Source organism: Argiope bruennichi, chromosome 6, assembly GCF_947563725.1.
Source record: "Argiope bruennichi chromosome 6, qqArgBrue1.1, whole genome shotgun sequence".
In the NCBI taxonomy this organism is placed as follows: Eukaryota; Metazoa; Arthropoda; class Arachnida; order Araneae; family Araneidae; genus Argiope; species Argiope bruennichi.
In genome coordinates, this window is record NC_079156.1 from 132,714,986 (window position 1) to 132,741,604 (window position 26,619).

At 32.7% G+C, this 26,619-nt stretch overlaps 2 protein-coding genes across 4 annotated transcripts in view; one reads left to right on the forward strand and one right to left on the reverse strand.

The window, feature by feature from the left end:
- LOC129971155 (serine-rich adhesin for platelets-like) overlaps window positions 1-16,711 on the forward strand; it is a 30,511-nt gene extending 13,800 nt beyond the window's left edge. For all 3 annotated transcript variants that reach the window (XM_056084659.1, XM_056084661.1, XM_056084660.1), the window contains 4 exons: window positions 1,204-1,290; window positions 3,150-3,293; window positions 7,528-7,664; window positions 9,960-16,711. In XM_056084659.1, coding sequence (XP_055940634.1) covers window positions 1,204-1,290; window positions 3,150-3,293; window positions 7,528-7,664; window positions 9,960-16,578 — 6,987 coding nt within the window. In that variant the 3' untranslated portion in view covers window positions 16,579-16,711. The remainder of the gene's footprint in view (window positions 1-1,203; window positions 1,291-3,149; window positions 3,294-7,527; window positions 7,665-9,959) is intronic.
- Window positions 16,712-23,679: 6,968 nt separating this feature from the next.
- LOC129972071 (uncharacterized) lies at window positions 23,680-24,306 on the reverse strand. The gene has a single exon (XM_056086052.1). It carries the CDS (start codon window positions 24,304-24,306, stop codon window positions 23,680-23,682), a length of 627 nt encoding a protein of 208 aa, XP_055942027.1.
- Between the last annotated feature and the right edge of the window lie 2,313 nt (window positions 24,307-26,619).

A 26,619-nucleotide genomic window follows, 5' to 3' on the forward strand; every position in this document is an offset into this window, starting at 1 on the left:
AAAAAAAGTAAAGCAGAACATCAACACAAAAATGATTTTTGTAGTATAAGAGAATAATAATTTGGCTTAAGGAATGAACTTATTCAAATTTTTTTTTGAATAATTAACTTAAAAAAATGAAATATTGCACCAAAATGAAATTGAAATGATCAATGTCCTCACAGTTTGAAACTGACAATACTCATAAAGCTTTATCTTTAAAATTATTTAGGTATAAATTTAAAATTTAGAATCAAGCACCCCAACTGTAAAAACCATTGAAAAATGCAAGATAAAAAAAAAATTATATTCGAGTTTTTTTTAAAGTTTTGTGTAGGTGGATAAGACAATTATTATAAGAATTATTTCATGTAATCTTTAGATTCTTATCTTAGTTTTGTTTGTAGTTGACCATTGAGAAAATTTTGAACTGAATATTTTAGGTGCTTATTATAAATAGATTTAAAAATTTCAATTAAAATGGTAGTACATTTAAATATAAATGCAAATAAACAAACAAAAAGAAAACATGCTGTTTCCAATAAGGCTTCAATAGTTTTTTTTTCAAGAAGTAGATTCGTAAATAATTTTTATTACAGTTATTATTTAAAAGCATATAGAGCATAAAAAACAGCCTTTTGTATTAAATATTTTATTCTAATAATAAAAGCAGAAAGAGCTCAATTTGTTACATTTTTTTAAAAAACTAACAATTGTTTTATATGATAGTTTTAATTGCACAATTCAGTATATTTTGCAAATTTTATATATTTATAGATCTAAATTTTAAGTATTGCAAATTTATTTTATTGCAATTATTGCAAATAAAAATGATATTAAATATAATTTTGGTGTTGAATAAGGCTAATGCCTCCTTATTTTGCTAAAATATTCTGAATGGGCTTTTTTAATGAACAAATTGTTGTTAATTAAAGTATTAATTTATTAAGATGCAGTATTTGTGTTATCAGTGACTTGTCATCCTTTTTCTGTTGTTAAAATAGTGAATTTTCTAAATATTGTGGAAGAATGAAAATTAGTTTTTCCATCATTATTTGTGTATTTCTATCAATTTTTCTTTGTATGCAATGAACAATTTGTGTGTAATTTCTGGGGCTACATAATTTATGTAGTTGATCATTTTTTTTTTTTTATGATAGCTATAAAAGAACTATCAACTCTTTGTTTCCATAAAGCAGAAATTTATTTTGAGTGTTTTTATAGATGGACTATGCTGAAGAAACTACTGAAAAGAGGAGAATTTTAGAAACAGAAAAACAAGATTCTGCTGAGTTGCAACAAAAATATAAAGTAAAGTTTAACGAGCTTTTTTAAAAATGTTTTTTTTTTCTTTTTTTTTTCTTTTCAAAAGCTAACTATATGATTACTTGATTTCCTTTTAATGAAACTCAAATAATTTGATGCTGAAATGTTGGCAAAAAATATATAACATAGATTTTTAGATTTAATTTTTAAAGTATTGCTGTCTGTTTTAGAATATTTAAATTTTGGAATTCAAAATGTGTTTGGTAAATTCAATTAATTTACATCTAATAAATTACTTTTTTTTTGCATTCACAATTTTTTTTTATTTGCTGGCATCAATGTAGCTTTTTAAATTCTTGAGAATAAATCAGAAATGTATCTTTATTGGAAGGTTTTTTTTTTATTATTTAAAATATAGGATGTTTGAAGAAAAAAAAAAACTTTGCTAAAATATAAGCCCTGAGTGCTTGGAAAAAAACAGAACATTTTAATTGCAGGTATTATAGGATATGTGCTCAAAACTTGTGTGAAAAATAACTGTCTGGCTCTCACAGCTATAATTTTTTTTTTCAATTTTCAAATGGCAACATCTATTTTTTTCATGGCAATGTGATCCTCAAAGGGAAAAAAAAAAAAAAAAAAACTTAAATAGAGTTGCAATGGTATTTTTAATGCAAGAAATGTTGGTGCTAGGCAGAGGCAAAGGCAAAAAAAGCATTAACAATCAAGACAGCAGTAGTAGCAAGGTAAACAATTTATATTCGAAACTTTTCTGAATTTTTTTACTGTCAAACATAGTGATATTTTGAATGTGTGCATAATATTACTGTACATGCAGTGACGAGAAGAAACCGCTTTTCTTAAATACTTTTGAAATTTCATTTTTTTTTTATTTTACTGTGATGATTATGCATCTGTGCAAAAAAAAAAAAAAAAAAAAGTTGGTGGTGTTACCATTTGAAAATTTTGGCACTGATTATGAGAGCATAGTAAGTATATGTCATATAAAATAGCTGCATTTAAATTATTTTTCAGTTTTCCCAAACACTATGGATTGTATATAGTTTTTATAATTGCCCTGTATTACATTGAGATTTCACTAAAAACTTAATGATCTTTTGATTTGATGTCTCATATTTCTAGTTAAGGAAATTTTATTTCTTAAGTCATTTACTTTTGTTTAAGATGAAGTGGTGAGTATTATCATTTTTTTCCTTCTTATTGATATTCATAAATCAAAGATTTTTTTTGCTGCAATACTCTTTAAAGTTTTTTTCTGTTGATCAGCTTAAGAAAGGTAATTCATAATTTTTCTTAATCAACAGATAATATATAGAAAAAGAAATTATTAAATTATTATTAATTGAATTATTTCTAGTAATACATAAAACGTTTAATTATTATTTGTTACTTACGGCTGCTAGTTTAATTACCTGTTCTATAAAGAATATACATAATTTTAAAAGTCACTTATTGATTTGGTTTATATTATTGGTTTAAAGTTTTCTATTTTAAACATCTTTAAGAAAAGGAGAATACTAGGTGTATCAACATGACAATCAATTTTTGCTCAAGATTCTTGGCTTAGAAGAGGCTTAGTTATTAAGGCTTAGAAGATTCTTAGGTTTGTGAAGAATGCAAGGTGTGATTATTTCAGGGGCAGATGTTGCAAGAGAATGATTTGAATTTTTTACCCTGTATATATTTAATATCTGTAAAAATTGTTTCTGAATTAATTGTATTAAGAATAAGGAAAAACAAATTTTTCTGAATTGTGGTGTTGGATTCTATAAAATTTTTAATTATGAATTAGGCATCTGTTACAGAAAGAAACTAACATATCAAGAAAGGGTTTCTGTTCTTTCTTGAAAAAATTATGAGCAAGTAAAATTGTTTTATTTCAGGCTGTTCAAGAAAAACAGAAGGCTGTTCAAGAAGGTCTTGCTGATTTAAAGGCCAACTTTTTTTGCGAACTCTGTGAAAAACAATATTACAAGTATCAAGAATTTGATAATCACATAAATTCTTATGATCATGCTCATAAACAGGTAAAAATACGCATTCTTTAAAAAAAAAATTACCTTTATATGTAAACTTCTATCATATATGTATATATGAAAGTTTGTATTTAGTAATAAATACAAACAAATGCAAAAAGATTATAACTTAGCTTAAGATAAATCAGTCAAAATCTTTCCTGCTTCTTCAAATTAAAGATATACAAGATCACTGAAGAGGTTGTTTCTGAATTGCTCTGTTGTTTACTAATAAACTCATAATTTAATATAATTGGGTCAAAAGCTGTAAATATAGAATTAAAAGGTTAGTTAAGTTTTGAATTCTATTAGAATAGAATATTACATTTGAAATTGTTTTATGATTTGTAAATGTAAAATATTTAGTATACATACCTTATTTGTAAGAAAAACTATACAAAATTGTACATTGAAAGGCTGGGAAAACTTCATGCTTCTTTCTTCTCTTGTTAAATGCTATTTCTTTATAATAAAAGATTGAAGCCTGAAATGTTTATAATAAGCTAATTAGGACTAGAAATAACTGATTTTCCCCCCTTGTGGTAAATTTATCATACTTTCTTTCTAGCTAAGAATTTGGATTATCCTCATTCATAATGTTTCTTCATTATATCTTTTGAAAACCAGACCTAAATTTTTGCCTTAACAATTTCCTTTTCAAAACATTTTCCACATTAGTCAAATTCTGCCATGTGGTTCTTTGTCCATTTAAATTAAGGCATGTACTTAGATATTGCACGCACACACACCCTCACATGCACACAGGGTAATTATTAAAGTTCCACTTTCAAAATGCCATAAAAAAACATTGGTCAGAATAATTTCAAATTTGAACTTAATGTACCTGAAGAAGGGAAAAATATTATGGTATAAAGCAAAAAAAGTTCAAAAGTGTATCAATAGATGCCACAATAAGTAGCATAACAAAAGTGGATTTGGCTACAAGAGACATTTTGAATCGAAATGTAACAACTTTGGCATCAGCTGCACATTAAACTAATTTAAATCAACGTTAATGATTGTTTTGGGTTTTTTGTTGGAAGAATCACTTTTAAGTCATTCAGCAGATGTGACATTATTAATGGAAAGCATATTCACTGCAGCAAAGTTGTATTACATTGGATGGAAAATTGGTTTTTAGTTATTCTTAGGCCAAAAACTGCATAAAAAGCACATAATGATTCAGTTTTTAATTGTTGTTGAGTCAAAAACCACATAAAAACAACAATGAAACATCTGTCAGTTATCCCTAGACTTGCAGAAGACATGTTCGATGTGCTGTCTTTTATTTTCTGCCTCAAGTTGAAACTGATGAACAGCATGTTCAGCAAAGGACCAGAATATCTCAGGGCCCACATTATGAATGTGTTGTGTAATCAAATGATTTCTGATTCAAGATCGGCTTTAATAGTCCTAGATTTTGTTGGAAAAAGGGGGGGGGGGAAATGGATATAAAGAAAAGCTGCTGAACTTTGTGTTAAAATGATCCGGATTAGAGCTCATCAGATGTATATTGGAAATGAAAAAGCAGATACACTAGACAAGGAAGCTTTAAATTTAGAAACCCAAGAAATATCTTTCCATGAGTCCAAAATCCAACTCAGAAATGAGACTAAAAAACTAATAATTAAGGATTGGCAGGAGAGATGGAATAATTCCATCAAGGGACAAACAACTTATCAACATTTTATTAACGTTTCTGTTAACCGAATTGAGTTTGATTTTTATCTTAACCAAATATACGCTGACCATTGTGTATTTTCTGTGCATCAAAGTCGTTTCTTTGATTAAAGTTCGACTTGTCAATGTGGCATCCTAGAAGGATCAATAAATCACGTGATCAAAGCCTATGCACAGAAGAACACAGACTCAGGCGAGAACACAGAGTCAGGTGGCCAAGAAATTGGATGCCTCTTGAAGTCGAAGAACTCATAAAAATTCCAGTCATAAAATCTTTTATTTGGGACATTTCGTTAAAGCTTTTGTGTTTAGTTCTCTCCTAATGTAAAAAGTTAGCACTCATTTAATGTATTTTATGCATTTTTAATGTTACACAACTTAATATGTAATGTAAAATGTAATGTGTTTTTTTTTTTTTTTACTATTCTTTTTTTGTATTAATATGCATTTTCTCTAGAGGGTTCTTTATTGCTTGCAAGGGCCTAGTGTGATCAAGTGTAGTTTCTTCCTTTGTGCTAAGTGGTATTGCTCTTCCGCATGATCTCTGGCTTGGTTGGGGTATTGCACAGTATGTGTTGTGTAATCAGTGCCTTTAATTCAGCTAAATTTGACACACTTTTGCAAAAGGCTCACAGCATTTAAAATTGATGATACAAGTAACTAGACTTGTAGGACCCATCTCCTCAAAAAACTACAAAAAAACATCCTTACAATAAGCGATGTTGTCAACTTGCACCTCACACTTACGTTGGAAGAATGAAGGGATACTTGGAGTATCGACTTTCCATTGCCCATATTTTGAAATTTTGTGTATTGACAAAGTTTTGGAGATAGTAATGGGCTTCAAAAAATGTTTCATAGTCATTCATTGTCTACTACCAGGTCAGCAAGAAATTCTAGTGTGTTTTACTGCCAGCTCAACAGAAAGCAACTCCTTGTAATTTTATAAGGATAGCAATGCAGGATAATGCATAAAATTTTATGGACCATGCTCACAGGCATGTCTAAAGATTAGGCAATAACCTGTACCCTGCACATTTGCACACCACTGCTCATCCCTTCCTGTAATGCTGTAGCCACATTTTCTACTGATATCAAAGCAAATGATTTCCTCCTTCTGCCAGATTTCACTTCAAAATAATCTCTTTCTTTGAATTTCTTAATTTTTACAGAATCTTAATCACATTTTTAGAATTACAGTTTTTTTTTATACCTTTTAACGATCGGAATTTCTTTAAAGATGCTAGTACACAATTGCCATTCCTGTAACAGAGCTTCATAGCTGAACGTTATCCTTCATTGAGTCATGACTAGTTTCTGAGATGTAATGTGAGGAGAACACCACATTTCTTGCGTTTTCATAACAAATACAATGTGTCTGTGCATGAGTGTTTCTTAATTTGCGTAGTATGCCATTTATAATGCCATCTATTCATATACTTTGGAATGTTTTTTCTTATTCCATGCCATTTTGACCATTGGTTTTTATTTTACAGCATATTGAAAGTGGGACTTTAATTACACTCATGTCCATAAATTAAGGATAAATCAGAGTCACGCGGAAATCGAACCCTACAATACATATATAACTCGTAAAATGACTACACACATCTTCAAAAATCATGCAAATTGCAGAAGCCACCAGATGACTCCGATCACGATTATGAGAGTGTAAGAGAATGATGTATTAGGAATACAGGCAAAGAAGTAACATTGTTCGCAAGCACTTTATAAGCCTTTCAGTGCAATAACCACATAGTCATGACACAAAGGACGCATTTGAATGATTTTTTAGGTGGTAGAATTATCGGCTGTCTGGAATGTGGGCATACCCAGCTGGAAATATCTGAGGAACTAGGAATCACTCAGAGTATAGCATTATTTTGCTCTTCACCTTTTGTTTAATAAATAGGCTTTACAAATAAGTCACATTTGTTTTGCCTCTGATTCTTTCTTTTCCTGAACTTGCATTATCCTTAATTTATAGACATGAGTGTATAATCACCATATATATATACACACACATATACATTTATATGTACAGAGTGATCAATAAAATATTTTTAATTAATATAAAGTTAAAATTCATTTTGCATTATTTAACTTTGCAAAATTATTTGCCAATTTTACAGATAGCTGTAGGCAGCTTTTCCCTGTTTATTATAATATAGCATACATGTTCAAACTGAACTTTTCTGCTGATCCCCATTATTTTTTGTTATTCAGATTTATTGCATTTCTCATATAGCCACTAGAGAGGCTGTCACCTGTCTTAATAAATTCAGCATAGTCATTTTACTTCAGGTACATATTATTTCCTTGGCTATATGAGATGCCATTTTCAATTTAAAAGGACTCTTCTGATCATTTTGTTTAGTAATATAGAGGATAAGATATTTTGCTATGAATTTTTGTGAAGTTGGCAGTTAACTTTGTTTGTCATTATGTATATCTAAATACTTCTTCAAGAGCAAATCCATCTATTTTTTAAAAATCTTTATATATTTTGTCTAGTTCAATGGATTTAAATAAAATTTTTATGCTTATCTGTAAATGCTTCTTTCAGCGCCTGAAAGACTTGCGACAGCGTGAATTCGGAAGGAATGTAGTTTCCAAGTGGAGAAAAGAAGACAAAAAGAAGGAGAGAGAGGCCAAAAGACTTTATGAATTAGCAGAAATGAGAGCCCAAGCTGCAGAAATGAGGTACATTCTGTTCATATGTAAAATCAGAAAAAAAAAAAAAAAGAGAATTTGATAAGAAAAAGGGAATTAATAATATATTTCATTCAATTCACAATGGTGATTAGTTAACAAACCTAATCTATTCAAAAAGATTTTCTAATCTTAATAGTTTAACACACTAACCACTGGATTATTTAGATCTAATAACTTTAATATAATGAGACAATAAACATTTTCATAAGGCACAAAAATAGCTGTTTTATTTGAAATTGAATGGGGAAATCAGATGTTATAGCATTCATATCATTTTCTATTGCAGTGAAAATGAAAATGGTGTAGCATTCACATCTACAAGCTTGTTAATATTTATTAAAAAAAATTCTGAAAGTAATTGAATTGAATATATTGTTTAGATTGAACAAGATTAGATTGATATTAGATTTGATTGATTTTGTTTAGATTGATGAGATTAGATTAGATATTAGGTTTAGATTGAAACAAATCTTTTGCACTACTAAGCCTTTTTATTCATTGTTTTGTTAATTTATTTGTGTTGGGGTGCAGTTGTAGATTTGATGCATTCTATAAATTTTTTTACTGATTGTGCTAGAGGGAGTACTTCCTATAGATGGTGTAAAAATTTAGAAAATATCAAAATATATTTAAATATACACGTAGCTAAAACCAAAGAATGTCAAATATACAAAGGAACTATTTACAAAATAAATACAATATCAAAATCAACATAATACATAAACTCCATACAAACATAATGCAAATACAATATAAATGTTCTCTTTACTTTTCATCATTACCTTTTATTAGTAAGATGCAAATTTTTGAAATAGAATGTGTGAAAATATCTATGTCAATTTTCAATGTAACTACTCTGTCCATACCGCCATTTTCATAGATAACATTTGAAACTCATGCCATTGCTCATTTGCAAAAAGACAGCTCATTTTTCTTTTAACAATACTAAACATCCTCCTTTTATGCTATCCATTTTTAACTACCAATTATTTTATTGTTGTAAATGTTTAATATGACAAGTCTTACAATGCTTTCTGTTTGGGTACATTTGATTGTGTACTGAGCGACAAATATAACCCATTCTCTTAAATATCTAAAATTTGAGACTTGAGCATTACACTACTATTGAAAACAATTGTAAAGTGCTCAAGAGTCTAAATTTCATCAATATTAATTGACAACAGAACTAATAGATTGGAAGTGAATATGTTTTCCCTTTGAATTACTATTGTTATAAGTTCTTTGAGAGTTTTTTTTTCTGCTATTAGCTTGAGTTCTGAGGAGATAATGTTTAAAAGATTTTATTCTCATCCCCATGATTTGCCAAAATTAGGAGAATGAGGAGAAGTAAATTTCTCCTGATTATATTCATGAAGACATAACTTCCTAAAGTTTAATTTTTTAATGCTTCAATTCTGTAACTGAGCCCTTAAAACTTGATGCACAATAAAATTAATCTATACACCCCGATTTAGACTCTTGATTATGTTCACCAATGGAATGTGGTTATGACTAAAATTCGTCAAAGGCATCATGTTTAGCTAAAAGCTCATTAATGACATGTGATTAATGTGCAGGTGCTAGGATTTTTACCATTGATTTTTGTTGTTGGGGGGGGGGAAGGAGAGAATAGCCCATTAAGAAATGAGGAGAAATTAGATGACTTTTGGTCTCAGTTTGCCTTCAAAGTAAAATGTGGTGAAATTGATGAAAATTCTGAAGTTACATGCACTCTTCTTTCTACTAAGAAATGTTCCAATAAGTATTTTCTTCCATAATTCTCTTATGAAATTCGTTTAATAATCACTTACGTCATTTATGATGAAAGCAAATTAATGCGTTTTTTGAGGGAGGGAGTGTAACTTTTCTTGTGCTCTGAAGTGAATGAGAAAATTGTTTATTGCCCATTGGTGGTATAATATTCCTTGAAATTATTTCAGTTTTATTTTTATATTTTTCTTTATAATATTCGTTGGGTTATCCTTATTGAATTTCAATCATCTGTAAATAATGTTTCTCTAATTTATGTGTAAAAATCCACTGTCATCCCAGTTCTTTAATCTTCCCAATGTGAGATTCTTTTCTGTCAAGCTAATAAAAAGAATGCCTACTTTTGTTATAAACATTTTATTTGATTCTTACTTATGAAATATATTTGGTACCTTTTTGAGATGCAAATTATCAATTATTAGAATGAAATTTTACTGTGGGATTTTAAAAAAAAAAATGCATTATTGAAACACGTTATATTCTATAACACTAATTTGTTCATTTCTCCTATAGGGGTCCCATAGAAATGGGTACAGGTGAAAAATTCATACCTGGAGGTGGTTTTAAAAGTGTTAGTGATGATGAAATGGCAGCAAAAGATCTCCCCAAAACAGATGCAGATGGTAACAGTTCCTATTCACCCACTCATCCTTCTGAGGATGGGCCTTTAGATTCCTCAGGAAGAGATTCTGATGAGATGTTAGTTGCCCAAGAAACTGAATTAATAAATGAGGCAGAAACTGTATCTGGGATTGCAGATAATTCTCTTGAAGTTGAAGAGGAATCTGCAACAGTCAAAGAATCTACAGTTGAACTTCCACCAGATTCAAGTGATTGCAATACAGATCCCTTAGTTCAAAATAACAGTTGGGATTCTGATGAAAATGATGTAGTAACACATGATAAAAATTCAAATTTAGAACTAGATACTCCCCCAAAGAGTGAAATACCTACTTTAGACCAAATACAAAATCATAGTTCGGAAAAGGAAGAATCTAGTGCAAGCAAATTATCTGAAAGTCTGATGGATACATCTGAGGATCTGTACTTGAACACCATATTTTTCACCCATCATGAAGCGGACTTGCCTCCTCTACCAAATGTTTGTGAAGCAAATCCCCTTGCAACAAACACCATTCAGCCCTTTGAACTTAAAGATGTAGAATTACCTCCAGAATTGCCTTCTGAAAAGACAGAAGAACCCAAGGGGGAGGAGGAGAACACACCTCAAGATATTGTATCTGATCTGATGTTGCCAAAAGTTGAACCAAGTCTTGTTCCTAAATCAATTGTTCTTTTGGGAAAGGCCCTTGCTCGCAAGAGGCTGAAAGCATTTTCTCAATCTAAATTGTCTGAAGGAAGTAGTTCAGAAGGGAGTGGATCTAAGTCAGGAGCTGCCTTGTCTTTTAGTTTGTCTAGAAAAGCCAGTCAGAAAATGAATGCAGATGTTGTAGCAGCTTTTAAAGAAGAGGAAGAGGAAGATAGTAAAGATGGTAAGGAAGCACCACCAGAGGCAGAGAGTGTTAAAAAAGTAACACCTGTCAAAGAAGAAGTCAGTTCTAGTTCTGTTTCAAAAACTGAAATATATCCCAGTCAACCACCAGAAGCCTTTTCGAAAAAACCTAATTTTGGTTTCTTGACTTTTGTTAAGACTGATGTCATTAAGGGCTCAGAGAAAGAGTCTCTTAATGCTGATGCTGAAAAGAAAGAATCTTCAAGTGAGAATGAAAAGGATTTGATGGTGAAGAATTCAGAGACTTCAAGTTCTAGTAAGTCCTATGAAGAAAAGGTACGATCTGATAGAAGGAGATCACGAGAGAGATCTCGTGAGCGTTTTCATGAACGAGATAGAGGAGCAGATAGATATGATAGGGGAAGAAGGTGGGACTATTATGAGAGAAGACGATCACGGAGTCGGGACAGATATAGAAAATCATGGGATAGAAGATATCATGATAGAGATAGGAACTGGAATCATAGGCCGTTCGATCGAGATCGAAGATACTCGCCTCACAAAGAAAGATCCAGAAAAGTGGATTTTGAATCTAAAAGTAAAAAGTATTCAAGAGATCGAGATGATGAATCGCCTGAACCATTTCCTAAGGAAGATATTGAAAGAGACACTAAGAAAATTTCAACAGAAGATATTACTGAAGAGGATTCACAGAAGAATATAACTGAGAAGATAGAAGATTTGAACAATTCAGAAGACATTGAAAGAACAGATGAAAAACAAGAATTTATTGAAAAGAAAGTTGAAACAAAAACTAATCATTTAGCTTCAGAAGTACTTGAAATAGATAGTAAAAGTAGTATTCATTCTCTTTGTTCTCCTCAAAATTCCTTTTCCTCCACATTTATTGAACTTCAAAGTAGTCCATCTCAACAGAAATCCCCAAAAATAAAAGAAAAATTATCCCCTTTTACTGATTTAGAAAATGTTGCAGTACAGTCAATGCTTCCTGAAAATTCAACTAGTCATATTGAAAATATTACTGGAACCAAAAAGAATGATATCATTTCTAACAATTCAGGTGCTTTCTCCCACATTGAAAACAAAAAAGAAATCATTTGTGAAATAAAGATATCTAATATAGATCATTCTAATGTTCCCAATGTTATCAGCGAACCTTCTCCAGAAGAATACCCAAATATTTCCAGTAAAGAAATGATGGAATCTGAAACTGAAAGCCATCAAAAGGAAACGTCTTTACTTCCCAAAGACAGTCCAGAAAGTTCAAAAGAAACCGAAGTTGTTCTTCCAGAAAAAAAAATGGATGAACCAGAAGCTCAAAGCTCATCATCTCATAAACCAAAAACGAAAAAGATAGATAAATCGAGGAAAGATAAGAAAAGTAAAAAAGATGCTCCTAGTATTGCTAAAAAGAAGGAAGATAAGCTATTTGCACGAATGCTGAAACATAAAGCTTTTAAAAAAGTTTGCCGAAAATCAGGTTTAGATATAAACGACAGGAAATTTGCAGATGCTATTAAAGCAATGTATAAAGCCATGTTTTCTAAAAAGAAAAAACATCACAAGAAAAGTACTTCCAGTAGTTCTAGCAGTAGTGATTCTAGTGAGAGCAGTGAAGACAGTTCTGACAGCAGCAGTTCTGAAAGTGAAAATAGTGATTCTCGTAGCTCTTCTAGTAGCAGCTCCAGTAGCAGCAGTGATGAACAAGAAAAAAAGGCAAAGAAACAGAAGAAGAAGATGAAGAAGAAGGATACTAAAAAAACAAAGTGCAAAGAAAGTAGTGTTCTCCAGGATATAAGTGGACCAGGAAAAATAGTAACCGAACAGGCAGTTACAAATCAGAATGTAAAGGAGAAGATAATAGAAAAATCATTATCTCCTCCTCTGGAAATTAGAATGATGGAACATTCTAAATTTGAAGAACAAAAAAATGAACAAAACATTGTTCCTGAGAACTGGAAGGAAGTTGGTAAAGATAAATTGAAGATAGATGATAAAGAATCATCAGATATTTCACCAAATGAAGAATTCGAGAAATCAAAATGTCTTTCTCTGGAAGTTTCATCATTGGAAAAACCTTTAGAACATTTTATTTCTGAAAAATTGTCCAAAACAGATAAAGATTTGATTGATGAAGAACCAACTGCTACGCCTAAGATGGACGAAGTTGAGGAATCTGACTTAAATAATAAGGAAGGCAGTCCTGCTACAATATCAGCTGATAGAAAATCAAAATCTAAAAAGCGCAAGCATAATGCAGTGGAAGATTCTGAAAAGAAAGAAGTTCACATTAAATCTAAAAAAACAAAATCCAAACATAATAGAGAAAATCCTGTTCTAGAACAAAGGCCATACAAGGATATTATGAGATACACTCGTGCACAGCCATCTATTGCATATTGCTGTAATCGAAGGTGTGGAGATTTTGTATGTATTTATGAAGAAAGAACTTCTACTCAGGCATCAGATTCTAATATTGATAATTCTGATGTAGAAACCGAAAATATGACAGCTTTAGATGCATTAAAAATGTCTTATGGTCGAGCTGAAAGTCCTCCAATCAAAACAAACAAACGACATTCAAAATCCACACCTGATCCATCTCCTCCTCCTCCAAAGCGCAAATCAAACGTATCGAAGGTAAAAGACAATCAATCCAGCCACTCATCTGTGAAGTCAGTTGTTAAATATATGAAATCAGAGTCAGTTTCCAATACATCTTCTGCTGAGAAAGAAGATAAATCTAAGGCAGATTCATCCTTACCAATAAAAATCAAATCCAAGTGGGATACTGACTCAGAAGGTGGCAGTTCTGGTATGGATTGGAGTCAATCACCTATTCAAAATTCTCTTTCTGTCGAAGAACAGGATGATCAGAATGAGCTTGTACCAAATGAAGATGTTAAGGCCAAGAATCAATCTCCAAAAGATGAGATTGCTGTGGAACATTTTGAATCAGTGTCTTCTAATTTGAACGAAACCAGTATTTCTTCTCTTCCTGAAAAATCCATTCAGCCAATTCTAGTATCTGAAAATGCTGCATCACAATCTCCTCAGAAGTGTGCTGAAAATGATGCAGCTGAAATATCTCAAGCTCTTCAGAAAAGTCCACAAATTAATACATCTTTAAACAATGAGTCACCTCAACTTGCATCTTCAGAAAAAATCATCACAAACTCTGTATCATACGAAGATTCTGAGGTAAATATTGATACTACCGAACTTTCGAACTTGCCGTCTAAAGATAATACATCCCATTTGATTAATTCTGAATCTCCTAAGTCTAAATCTAATCAGAATGAGATCTTGGATGAAAAAGACCAAAATGCAAATCTTAATGTTTCTGTGGAAAGTGATGGTGCTCGTTCAAGCGATCTAGATTCAGAATATGATGAATTTTTGAAGCTGTTAAATATGAATGAATCAGAATCAAAACTCTTTGATCATGCAACAAATTTACAAATGAATGAAATTATGCAATCAAGCAATTCAAGAACTGAAACGGTTTTAACCATGGAAGATAATGTTTGCGATTCTCCAAATTTGCTTAAATCAGAAAAGGAATCTTTTACAGATGATTCTTTAGAGGCCTCAGTTATTCTTACTAAAGAAATTCCAAAAAGTAAGATTGTTGAAGCAGTACCTAAGGATTCTTATTCTGTGCTTCCAAGTTGTACAGATAGGGATGACATATCTGCTGCTAAAGAACTAAATAATATAAACACTGAGGGTACAGAGAAATTGACAATGTTTACTCAGAGTGAAAATCAAAATGTAATTTTAGCAGAAACAAGCATTGCCTCTAAAGAAGTTATAAATTCACCATTAATCTTAGTGAGTGAAGTGTCCCAAAAGGTTGTTGATTCTGAAGATGTAGTTCCTAGTTTTGAAAAGTCAAATAATTTACTGAATGTGCACAAAGAATTAGATCAAAATAATAAAGGAAAAGGGATATTAGACTCATTTAAGGAATTGGAAAATAAGATTCATAATCTGGCTAATGAAGTTGCTCCAGACCTTAAGCATAATGTAAAACCTGAGTTAAATGAAGTGCTAGGTTTAAAGTCTGTGTTAGAAACAACAGCAAAAGCACCCATTTCATACCCTGTTGGAACATTTAAGAATTCTGTTCAAATAACAGCTGATAATGTTTTAGATATTTTGCAAAATTTAGATAAAAGTACTTATGAAAAGAAAGCTGTTTCTTTAGAAATTAATAAGGATCTCAGTTCCAAGGAAACTTCAGAATCTTTATCAAATCTTATTACAACCATTTCAGATGCAGTCATTCCATGCCCAAAAGTAGATTTATGCACTACTGTTGATGATACCTCCCAATCTAGTCAGTCAATAGATTTACAGTTGCAAACTGAAACAAGTAACCAGTCTATACTAGACTCAGTACCAAGTACATCTGAAATCAATAAAGATATATCAATACCGAATCTGTTAAAATCTGAATTATTTTCAGGAGATACAAATACAAAAATTTCTGACATCAGTGAATTTCCATCTGTTTCTGAAAACTCTGCTGCAATCAGTGAAGCTCGTTCTGAAATTGCAAGTATTTTGAATAATCCATTGTCTCTAGAAGCATACAATATATCTAAAACCTATATAGAATATGTTCAACAAATGCACAGGAAAGCATCAGGCCTTTCAAATACTAAAGATAGTGCCTCAATCCCTGAAGCAAACCTTGCTCACCTCCAAGCATTCCAAAATAGTGACATGTCCAAAATTTTGTCTCAATTCATGAGTATGAATACTGCTATTCTTGAAGCAAGTTTCAAAAGTGAAGGTCGGAAGGGAATCGTGTCACCTCAAGATAAGGCTGTCAGCAGCTCAGTGGTGGATGTCTCAGCCTCTGGAAATTTGGATTCTGTGGAAGCAGTTTCCTCATCAGGGGAATCCTCCAAGAAGGAGGGACGGCGCTCTCAAGAGAAGCGGAAAAAGTCTGAACATCGTAAAGTAACCAATTCCTCACTGATAGCTGCTGCATCTTCAACATCTTCAATAACTTTGGGAGCTCCTAAGGCTGGAATCTTAGTGATGCCATCCCGGGAATCTGATTCTCAGCCCAAGAAGACTGTGACCTTTGCTGATGGTATCCCACCCACTAAGGACTTGTTTGTTGGCAACATCTCCCCACCTCCACCACCGCCTCCACCTAAGGAGCGTAGGCACAAGGTGAAAGTGAAACACCTACGCAAGGCGGCGGAACGTGCAGCTTCGCCACCACCACCTCCGCCCCCTCCACCAAGGTCACCACCTCCTCCTCCTCCACCACCTGGCAAACCGAAAACAACAAGTGTTGCACCTGTTGTAACTATACCTCCACAGACGGTGGCAGCAGATCCTTACCAGCAGCTACAGCAGCAGACGGTACAGCCACTGCCATACAATGTGGGCCAGCTACCCAATCCCCAAGCGACTGGCTACACCGTGCCTTATGCCGCCTATACTGGCAACTATCCGCTGTACACCGTTGCACCACATGCGGTACAACCTCAGTATCCGTCTTATCCTCCACCCCCACCTCCACCACCCAATTCACAGATGTACATGCCTTATCCTTATCCACCTCCATCTGCAACAAATCAACTGCCTGGCTATCCCATGCCGCAGCAGCCCCCTGGGCATCAGCCGCAACCGTAGTTTATTTCTTTTTCTGTTTTTTAATTCTAGCCAAGCATCAACTGTACAGACGACTAATGTTCCGGTTTGCTTCATGCAGAAATACTCATTGTATAATATAGTTTGTTAATAAACTATCCATATTTCATCTCTAGATATGCATGTTCAATTTATTTATAAAAATATGAATGAAAAGGTGTCAAAAAACGAATATCTGTTTATTACATATAATATATATATATATATATATATATATATATATATATATATATATATATATATATATATATATATATATATATATATATATATATATATATATATAATGTTAATACGAGGCGTATTTGGAAAGTAAGTACCGTTTTGAAAAGAATTTTTTTTTCCAAGCCCATTTTATTTTTTTATGAAAGAGCATACCTTAAACTATTTTTATACATAGTGTCCACTAATGTTCAAACATTTGTGGCAGCGGGTTATCATCTTTTCTATATCTTCTTCATAGGAACTTCCCGCCAACCCATCGGGAACCCATATTGTGATAACCTAAGCTGTCTGTAATGATTTCGTACAAAACTGTATATGTGAAAGTTTCGGAAATTCGTCTGAAAGCGTCGTCATTGTGAAACGTTTATTCTTATGGATTTTTTAAAAATTAATTTTCCTTACCAGTTTATCTTTGACAACAGAAGGCCGCCCACTGTTTAATGATGTTCGACCTTCATTAAACATTCTAACCCACTTTCTCATCATTCCATCCCTCATTGTGTCTTCACCTTAAATATCTTTAACTTGACGATAGATTTCAACCGATTTCACATTCCTTGCGTTCAGAAATCGAATTACAGAACGAATCTCACAGTCGATGGGATCAGTAATTGTCTTAAACATTTTAAATGTGTACAGCAAACTGAAAACACAACGTATAGCAACCAAAATTACAGTTGAGAGTCAATGAATAAGGAAGACTAGTGCGCATGCGGGTAACGCCAACCGCAGCGTTACAGCAGCAGTACCATGAAACGACGCCTACTTTCCGAGTACGCCTCATACTTGATATATAATTTAATTAATTCCTAAATTAATTATAAATAAGTTAATTACAAAGAGACATTCAATTGTTTTGGTGCAGGCCGAATTACATTTTTTGTTTTGTTTATGAATTTTTGACATTTTTTTAAATATACAAATTAATTATAATTTAATATATTATTAAAATTTGCATACATATATAAAGCTTCTCAGTTTGTTTGTTTTGTTAATTTCCTAGATTTAAATTAAGACTTTATTCTGTGAATTTGAATATGTTTTAATAAAATATTTAATTTCTGATGTCCAAGAAAGCAACTTTATTTTATCTCTGCAAATTATCAGTTGCAGTATTTCGAACAACTACTAGCTTGTGCTCACCTCTTGCCTCGGAATCCTGGAGGGTCTCAAAATCTATTTAACATACATCACAGTGCCGAGAAAGGCCTCAAAATAATTTTGCACTTGCAGATTCATTTCTGTGCTCTAAAAGTCAGTTTGGAATATTTTTCATTAGTGAGGAATCAAGTTGATAGTATGGAGAATGTTGCTTGCTATATAATTGTACGAAGTTTAATAATCCATAATATTCTCATTCTAATATAAATAGAAGTCATTGTATGTATATTTTTCAACTTCTAAACCGTAGGATGGATTCTGATTGAGTTTGAGGCAATTGATACCATAATAACAATATAGTACTGCTGAGACTTTTTTAAATATTATGAAGGGTTAAAATTCTGGATATTTGGGAAGGTCCCATTCTGGAAATTTTTCTAGCTATCATTACTGTTTAGAAATTTGTATAACTTCCTAAAAATTTCTAGAACAATATAGAGAATTCGAGATCATTTCTGAATGCTTAATAATAATTTGGTACAATTTAGAGCAGTGGTTTCCAAACAATGGGTCATGACTTATTAATGATTTACAAGCCATTTGGTTTGTAAGCTGCAATGTTTATTTATTAATTTTTTTTTTGGGAAAATCATTTTTAATAATGAGTTTTTTTATTCTCAAGGCCTTCTTTTTACTTTCTGTTATACGAAATACAGAGAAAGTATTTTAATTCGAATTCAAAATGTTGACGAATAAGCACATTTTAGACTTTCATGAGTTTGAAAAACACATTTTTTTGCATTATGTTTATCTGTGACAAAGATAGCTCAAAACCTCTGTGAACTAGACGGTCGAAATTTGGTTTGTTGATTTCTATCAAATTTTGAATGAAATCCATTTTATAGAAGTCTGCCTGTCTGGCTAACGATTACGAAAAAAATTCAAAACTTCTAGAACTTAAAGAGCTAGAAGGAAATAATTTGATTCACAGGTTTTACATCTATAGTGTAGACATCTATCAAATCTCGAGACAAATCTGACAAGGGGTTGGCCGTCTATACTTTCAGAAATGTGCAAATACAATAACTCAAAAATGCAGGGACAGACATATATTAAATTTGATATGTGATTTTGTGACTACAAATGTAGTTTTATGTCTAATTATGATTTTGATGGATTGAGTAAAACGCTCTAAAACACAAATTCGATTTTTTGGATACTATTAGCTGTATGCCAGTGATTTATCACCTGGTAAATTCCAAGAATCACACGATAGATTCTGTATTTGGTTTGGTTTGATGTTTTATGGCACAAGAACTAATATGAAGGTTATACTGCGCCAAAGTTTATTTTTAATTCAAAGTTTAATAAAAATAGTTGCTATAAAAGTGATATAAAAAAACATTGGTAAAACGATGATAAATTACAAAAAGTCAAAACGAAGCCAAAATGGTGAGTTCAAATTAAGGAATAAAAACCTATAGATTTTAAAAAGACAAAAAGGTTCCCATGTGGATCTCCACCTAGCAACAACGGCAAAATCATCGCTGTTGATTTGAAGTAAAATAAGCGCTGAGCATTAAAATAAGGGCATTCAACTAGGATATGATAAACTGTTATTCCACAGTCACAATGTGGGCATGTTGGCAATTGATCATTTAATAACAGATGTCTAGGTGTGAATCTAGTGTGATCGATTCTCAGACGAGTTAAAACTGTGTCATGTTTTCGATAATTCAAAGAAGGCCAGTTTTCTATGATAGGCTTGCAAGTATGAAGTTTGTTTAGAGTTTCCGAATCCCACTGAATTTGCCAGTTTTTGTAAAGACAGATTTTTACCTGTTTCTTCAAATCGCATGCAGGTATGGTTGTTTCTAAAAAACGAGTTGCGGATTTGGCATTCTTATCAGCCTGCTCATTCCCACATATTCCCACACGGGATGGTATCCGACAGAATAAGATTGTAAAGCCACGAGAGATAATCTTATAAAATAGGTCTAAAATCTTTAAAATATTTGGATGAACATGATTTTGGAGCGATTTTAAAGACTGTAAAACACTTAAAGAATCAATGTAAATAATATGACTTCCACTACGTCTATTTAAAATTTCTAATAAAGCATGCAAAACTGCAGTGGTCTCAGCAGTAAAAATGGAGCAACATGAAGGAAGTTGAAAACATGACATTTTATCTGGAAAAACCACAGCAAATGAGGCATGGGTAGATGTCTTAGATCCGTCAGTGTAAACAGGAATGAAAGACTGAATGGACAGGAATGAGACCTGTGTTCGAGGAATAATTTTTGATATACAATATCTGCTGTCTCCGATTTGTTAAAGTTTTCAAAAGGATTAAGGAAAAGGTATGAATTCTCCATGGGGGGATACTGTTAAATGAATGTGGGGATAATTCTAGATGGTTCATATTAAGTTCTGATGAAATAGTACGCGCCCTGGTTAAAAATATAGGTTCAAAGTTCTTTCTAGCTTCTTGCATACGAAGGAGAAAAGGTCGAAGTTTAAAATCGTAATATGGATGGCAAGGATGAGACTGAATTCTAAAATAATAATGTAAAGAAAGCATTTATCTTCTAAGGTGTAAATCTGGTTCATAACATTCAACATATAAAGTTTTAACTGGAGAGGTGCAGAAAGCTTCAGAACATATTCTAAGAGCTGCATGGTGAACAGGGTCAATTTTTTTTCGGTATGCTTTTCCCAGCTGAGCCATAGATTGCGCACCCATAATCTATTTTTGGAAGGATGGTAACTATAAATTCTCAGCAATGAAGTTCTGTCAGCTCCCCAAGATGTATTAGAAAGAACTTTCAAGATATTTAAAGCCCTCTCACATTTTTTTCGTAAAAAGGTTAGGTGGGATTGAAACATCAGCTTTTTGTCGAAAGTGATTCCTAAGAAACGAATTTCATTCAGAAAAGGAATTTTTTGACCATATAGAATAATTTCAGGGTCTGGATGAATATTTCTCTTCCGACAAAAATGTACTCCCGCTGTTTTTACTGTTGAGAAAGTGAAACCGTTTAAATCTGACCATTGTTTAATTTTGTTCAAAGCCGTTTGCAGTTGTCTCTATAAAACACATATGATTTCCCATACAATAAATGTATACGTCGTCTTCATAAAGGTATCCTTTGACATATGGTGGAAGCTGGTTTAAAATGCTATTAATCTTTATAATGAAAAGTGTGATACTTAAAACACTGCCCTGTGGGACACCTTCTTCTGGGGTAAAAATATCAGAAAATTCATGTCCTAGTTTAACTTTAAACTGTCTCAATCGTAAAAAATTATAAATAAAAATTGGCAAGATTCCTCGTAGATTAAAGTCGTAGAGATCTTTCAGGATGCCATATCTCCATGTGCGATCGTAGGCATTTTCGATATCGAAAAAGATGGCCGCCAAGTGTTTCCTCTGCAAAAAAGCAGAACGAAATACTGTTTTCTAAGCTTAAAATATTGTCTAAAGTTGATTTTCCCTTTCTAAAGCCACTTTGGAATTGACTAAAAATTTTGTTTGTTTCCAAAAAGTATATAAGTAGTTGGTTAATCATTTTTTCTAAGAGTTTGCACAGACAGTTTGTTAAAGCTATTGGGCGATAGTTCAAAGGATTCATGGGTTCTTTATTGGGCTTTAAGAGAGGAATAATTATTTCCTGTTGCCAAAAAGATGGAAAATATTTTTCCTTCCAAATTCGATTAAAGAAATACAACAAGTTTTTCTGCGATTCGTAAGTTAGATGCTGGATCATTGCATAGCTGATGTTATCTGGGCCAGGAGAAGATTTATGAACATTTGATAAAGCAAACTGGAGTTCTTGAAATCTAAAATTATTATTGTAAGGCAAATCAGATTGAGACTCAAAATTCAATTTTTTGTTCTCAGAAAGTTTTTTGAAATTTAAAAAATGTGGATTATAATTTTCACTGGAGGATGTACTTGCTAAAGTAAAAGCTATTGTATTTGCTATACCTTTTAAATTTGATATAATCTGATTATTAACATTTAATATTGACACAGTATTAGAAAAAGGAGTGCCTGTAGCTTTTTTAACTTTTTGCCAAAGTTCTCGGCTTGAAATAGGAACTTTTAAGGCTGAAACAAATTTTTGCCACGACATTCTACACTATACCGTTGAATACGTCGAGACTCTGGTTTGGCTCTTTTGTATGCAATTAAATTTTCGGTTGTGGAATATCTTCGAAAGTTGTTCCATGCTTTCCTCTGTTTCTTACTGGCTTGTTGACAGTCACTATTTCACCATGGTTTACTTTGCTTCCTCCGAGTGCATTTAATCTGCGGTATGGACGCATTTGCAGCATGGATTATAGTTTGGGTAATTAAGTCTAATGCTTGATCAAAAAAATAATTTTTTACCATAATTTTACTTATTTTTGAAAGAACAGAGAATGTATTCCAGTCAGATGCTGTGAATATATATCTAGATGGCTGATAATAATTATGATGGTTATGTCTATTATCAGTTATAATCAGAGGAAAATGGTCACTGTTGTGGAGATACTTGTCTACAGTCAGATTAAGAAACGGTAAGATTGATGGAGAACAAATGACAGGGTCGATTGCATGGAAGGATTTTGTAGGCTTGTGGAAATAGGTTAGTTCATCTGTATTTAGAAAGCATAGATCGTGATCCTGTAAAAGCTTTTCAATCTGTAAACCTCTTGCATTAGTGTCAGAATTTCCCCGAATGAGGCTATGGCCATTAAAATCTCCAATGATAAGAAACGGAGAAGGAAGTTGTTGAATTAAAGAATTTAAATCGGTTTGATTGATGTATTCAGTAGGAGGTAAATATAAATTACATATGGTTATCAGGGATTTTGTATGTATTCGAATAACAATAGCCTGTAAATTTGTGTTTAAATTCAACGGAGTGGACGGGTGGCCGCTTGCAACAAGCAGTACAACTCCACCTGTAGCTCTATCATTTATATGATTTTTGCAAGATGCTGTGTAGTTTGAAACATGGTTATTATCGCCCGGTTTCAGATGGGTCTCCTGTAAAGCGACACAAACCTGTGCATAGGTATTGATGAGATCTTTTAAGTCTGAAATTTTATTTTTTAGCCCACTACAATTCCAGGAAAGATAGTCTGCCATTAAAGGGGTGGGGGAAGAAGAAAAACTGCTTTATAGTTTCTTAGAGGATACCGATTCGTTCGAGTCATAAAGGACATTTCTTCGTCAGACAAGTGAACACTGAAGAGAGGATCACTGTCCGAGTCTTTGTCTTTAATTTTTTTTCTGTTCTTTTAAGAAGTCTTCCTGTGTTAAGGAATGTTTTGTTGAAGACTTCATTTGGGCTCTACGCTCTGTTAAAAATCTAGTACGTTTATCGGCTTTTGTTTCTTTAGCTTGTTTAATTTGGTCAGATTTTTTATTTGCTTTCTTAATTTCAACTTTCTGCTTCGTGTTTGGTGTAGATTTCCCAGTTTCAATGGATGCAGAAGTATTTTTGAGTGGGGAATTCTTAGCTATCGGTTTTAATTTAGATAATGGGGGGCAAATTATTTTTGTAATGCTTTCGTCAGTCAGTGTACTTGAGGAAGTTACTGATTTCACTGCATTGCTGTAAGAAAGTGGTCTTTGTTCAGGTGTCAACAGCTTTTTAGCTTCAAAGTATGGTATGTTTTTCTTTATTTTAAGTTCTTGGATTTTCTTTTCTAATTTCCATTGTGAACAGTCTCGGGAGTAGGATTGATGTGGTTGTTTACAATTTACACATTGCGGGTCTCCAGTGCAATCATTAGCTTGATGGCCAGCAGTTGCACGTCTAGAACAGGTCTGTGTCCTCTACAAGCCGTCTTGGAATGACCGAAACGTTGGCAGTTATAGCACCTGATAGGATTAGGTATATAAGGGCGTACTTTGCAGTTTAAGTAGCCTGTTTTAATGCTGAATGGTAATTTTGTTGTATTAAAAGATAAGATAATACTATTAGTGGCAACCAGAGCATTTTCTTTTTTCATAAAAATGCGTTTCACTGCAAGTACACCTTGACTGGCAAGGCCATCAAGAATTTCACTTTCAGGAGAATTCAAGAGTTCCTTTTCAGATATAACACCACAGCAGGAATTAAGTGTCCGGCGAAGTGTTACAGAAACGGAATTATTTAAAAATGATTTGGCTTGCAAAAAGGATTTGGTTTGAAGAGCAGAAGTTGTTTCAATCAATAAGTCGCCCGACCGAAGTTTCTTGACTGACTTTGGACTACCGCCAATACCTTTCAAAGCTTTTTCAACGGCAAAAGGAGATAATTCAGAAAGTTTTCCATCGGGAATGGAGAGAATAATAAAACGAGCTGTTTCAGATAACGGTTCAGTGTCAGAAGTAAAAAAACCCATAAGAGTCAGATAAAAGTTCGGGTCTCGACGGCACCGCCCACCACGGAGCCCAACAAGGGATGGTAGCCACCGGCTCTAGACATTCCCAGCGTCGGCGCTTACCATGGTGCTAGCCGGAACCTATACGCTGGGAGTCACTCCCGGTGACAGTGACCATCCTTAATGCCAAGCCCAAGAAGTGATTCCTTCGCTTAATTCTCTTGAGCAGCCCAGTCAAATGTCTGGGATACCAGCCGATTGATCGATACATCGGGGACCGAAATGTACCACCCGTCTAAAGGGTCGCGCCACGTACGGCAAACACGTGGGGTTTTTGACTGTCCATGAGAAGCTGATGCCGCTCTGTTTGCTTCTAGCTTCTCATGGAGAGCTCCCTCGCTTACCATCGAGGGATGGAAGAATGAAGAAAACAGAAGGGAAAGAGGGGATTTAAAGAGAGAAGGGGGAAAAGAAGAGAAACGGGATAGGGAAGAGTAGGAAGAGAGAAGAAAGAGTAAAGATCCTTGGGTAACTCGGGATTGGGACACCCGTACCCGCCTAAAGAAGGTGAGCCCCTGAGGGGTCACAGAAGTTGGAGACAGATTCCGTAAATTTACGCCAAAAGTTAATATTTCGTAACTATTATACGCTAATAACATGCCTAGAGTTCTCTGTTTTACCGAAGGCCCACAATTTTTTGTGATTGGTCGTAGATAACGTTTTTATTAAAAGAATCTGCTAGAAAGTTTTGGGGAGACAACTCTCACTGGTTGGTGCATAGAATCTTTTATAGAAAGAATGTGTAATTCATCCGTGACAAAATTCATTGCACCTAGGATGAAGTGAATGGTTATTGATTTGATTTTTAAAAAAGTGACTTATGATATCTTGGAACCTCTTATTTAGGGTATTGTATACAACATTATATCAATTTTCGAAAATTATAGATCTTTCTATATATTCCAGAAAATTTTAGTTTCTGTGACATTTATCTAGATGTTCTGGGCAAAACTAATTGGATTAAATAAAAAAAAAAATAAGTACTTGCATAAGCTGTACAGGCATATTTTTATGTATTGGCTTTGTTGCATTAGTTATTGTATTGTATGAAGTTGAAAAAAACGAAAATTTAAAATAAATATTCCTTTTTCAAAATTATTCTATTATAGGATAGATGTGAAAGGAAAAATTAAGCAAGAAGGTATATAAAGGAAATTTTTGATTGCAATAAAAATTTGTGATAATTTTTATAAAAATAAAGAAGATATGGATATGATCATCAATGCAGGCTGGTTGTAAGGTTGAGACCACGGTACTGATGTAAAACTTGAATTCGGTATAAGTTGTAACACAGTTAAGCTCACCTGATGGGTGGTAGAAGTGCTGGGATCTCTGTGACGGAACTGTGCCATGCTCTGAAGTCTGACTTTAAATTTTAAATATTGGAAATAGGTAAATCAATCATATATTTCCACATATTATCTGTTTGAATTGTCACCATTTAATACATATGATATGCAGATGAATTTCTTATTAAAATACAGCGATTGTTTTGGCATTGCTTATTTAATTCCTACTAAGCAATATTATTATGATTTGATTTACTTCTATCTAGAAGTAAGGACATACTTTTTCAGTTCCTTCAATCGTAATTAAAAAAGTATTTAAATCAAAAGGATTTTCTTTAGTATATTATATACTACTGCAAAAAATATCCTGTAAGTAAAATTTCTTGTTTATTAATGAAAAATTAAAGTCGTGAGGATAAGTAATTGCAATTTTTTTCAAAGATATAATATTATAAGAAGTCGACGTTTTGGCATTTTATGAAATACAATTAAATTTAAAGCAAGTTTCTTTTTCTGATATGTTGGCAAAAGCAAAAAAGTTTTAAATACATGAAATAGAAAAATTTAATTTTCAACGTTGAAGAATTACAATTTTAAAAAGTACACTAAATTCTATTGTAGTTGCAGCAGAGGTATTTTGGATCAAATATTTCTACCCCCCCCATCCCCCCCAAAAAGGGGGAAAAAAAAAGAGAAATACTACTCAAACTTTATTGCAAAATGTTTACCAAAGAATAAAATATAGGTCTGCTTAAGATCCTTTTTCCAAAGTTGAATTTTTTTCTCTCGATTTTTTTCACCAAATATAGGTAATCTTGGCAATTTTTTATTCTTCTATAAAAGTCTATATTACCACATCTTGTAGTCATATAAAATGATGGATTTTTGGAAAGTTGGCATGATTCTGTCGTACTTGGCGACACTAAGTCTTATAAAAAAAACCTGTCCAATCATTTTTAAATGGTAAAAAAAAGTAAACAGAAGA

Coding starts and splice junctions, on each gene's coding strand:
- LOC129972071 (XM_056086052.1), bottom strand. CDS start 24,306: ATGGGTTTTTTTACTTCTGACACTGAACCGTTATCTGAAACAGCTCGT.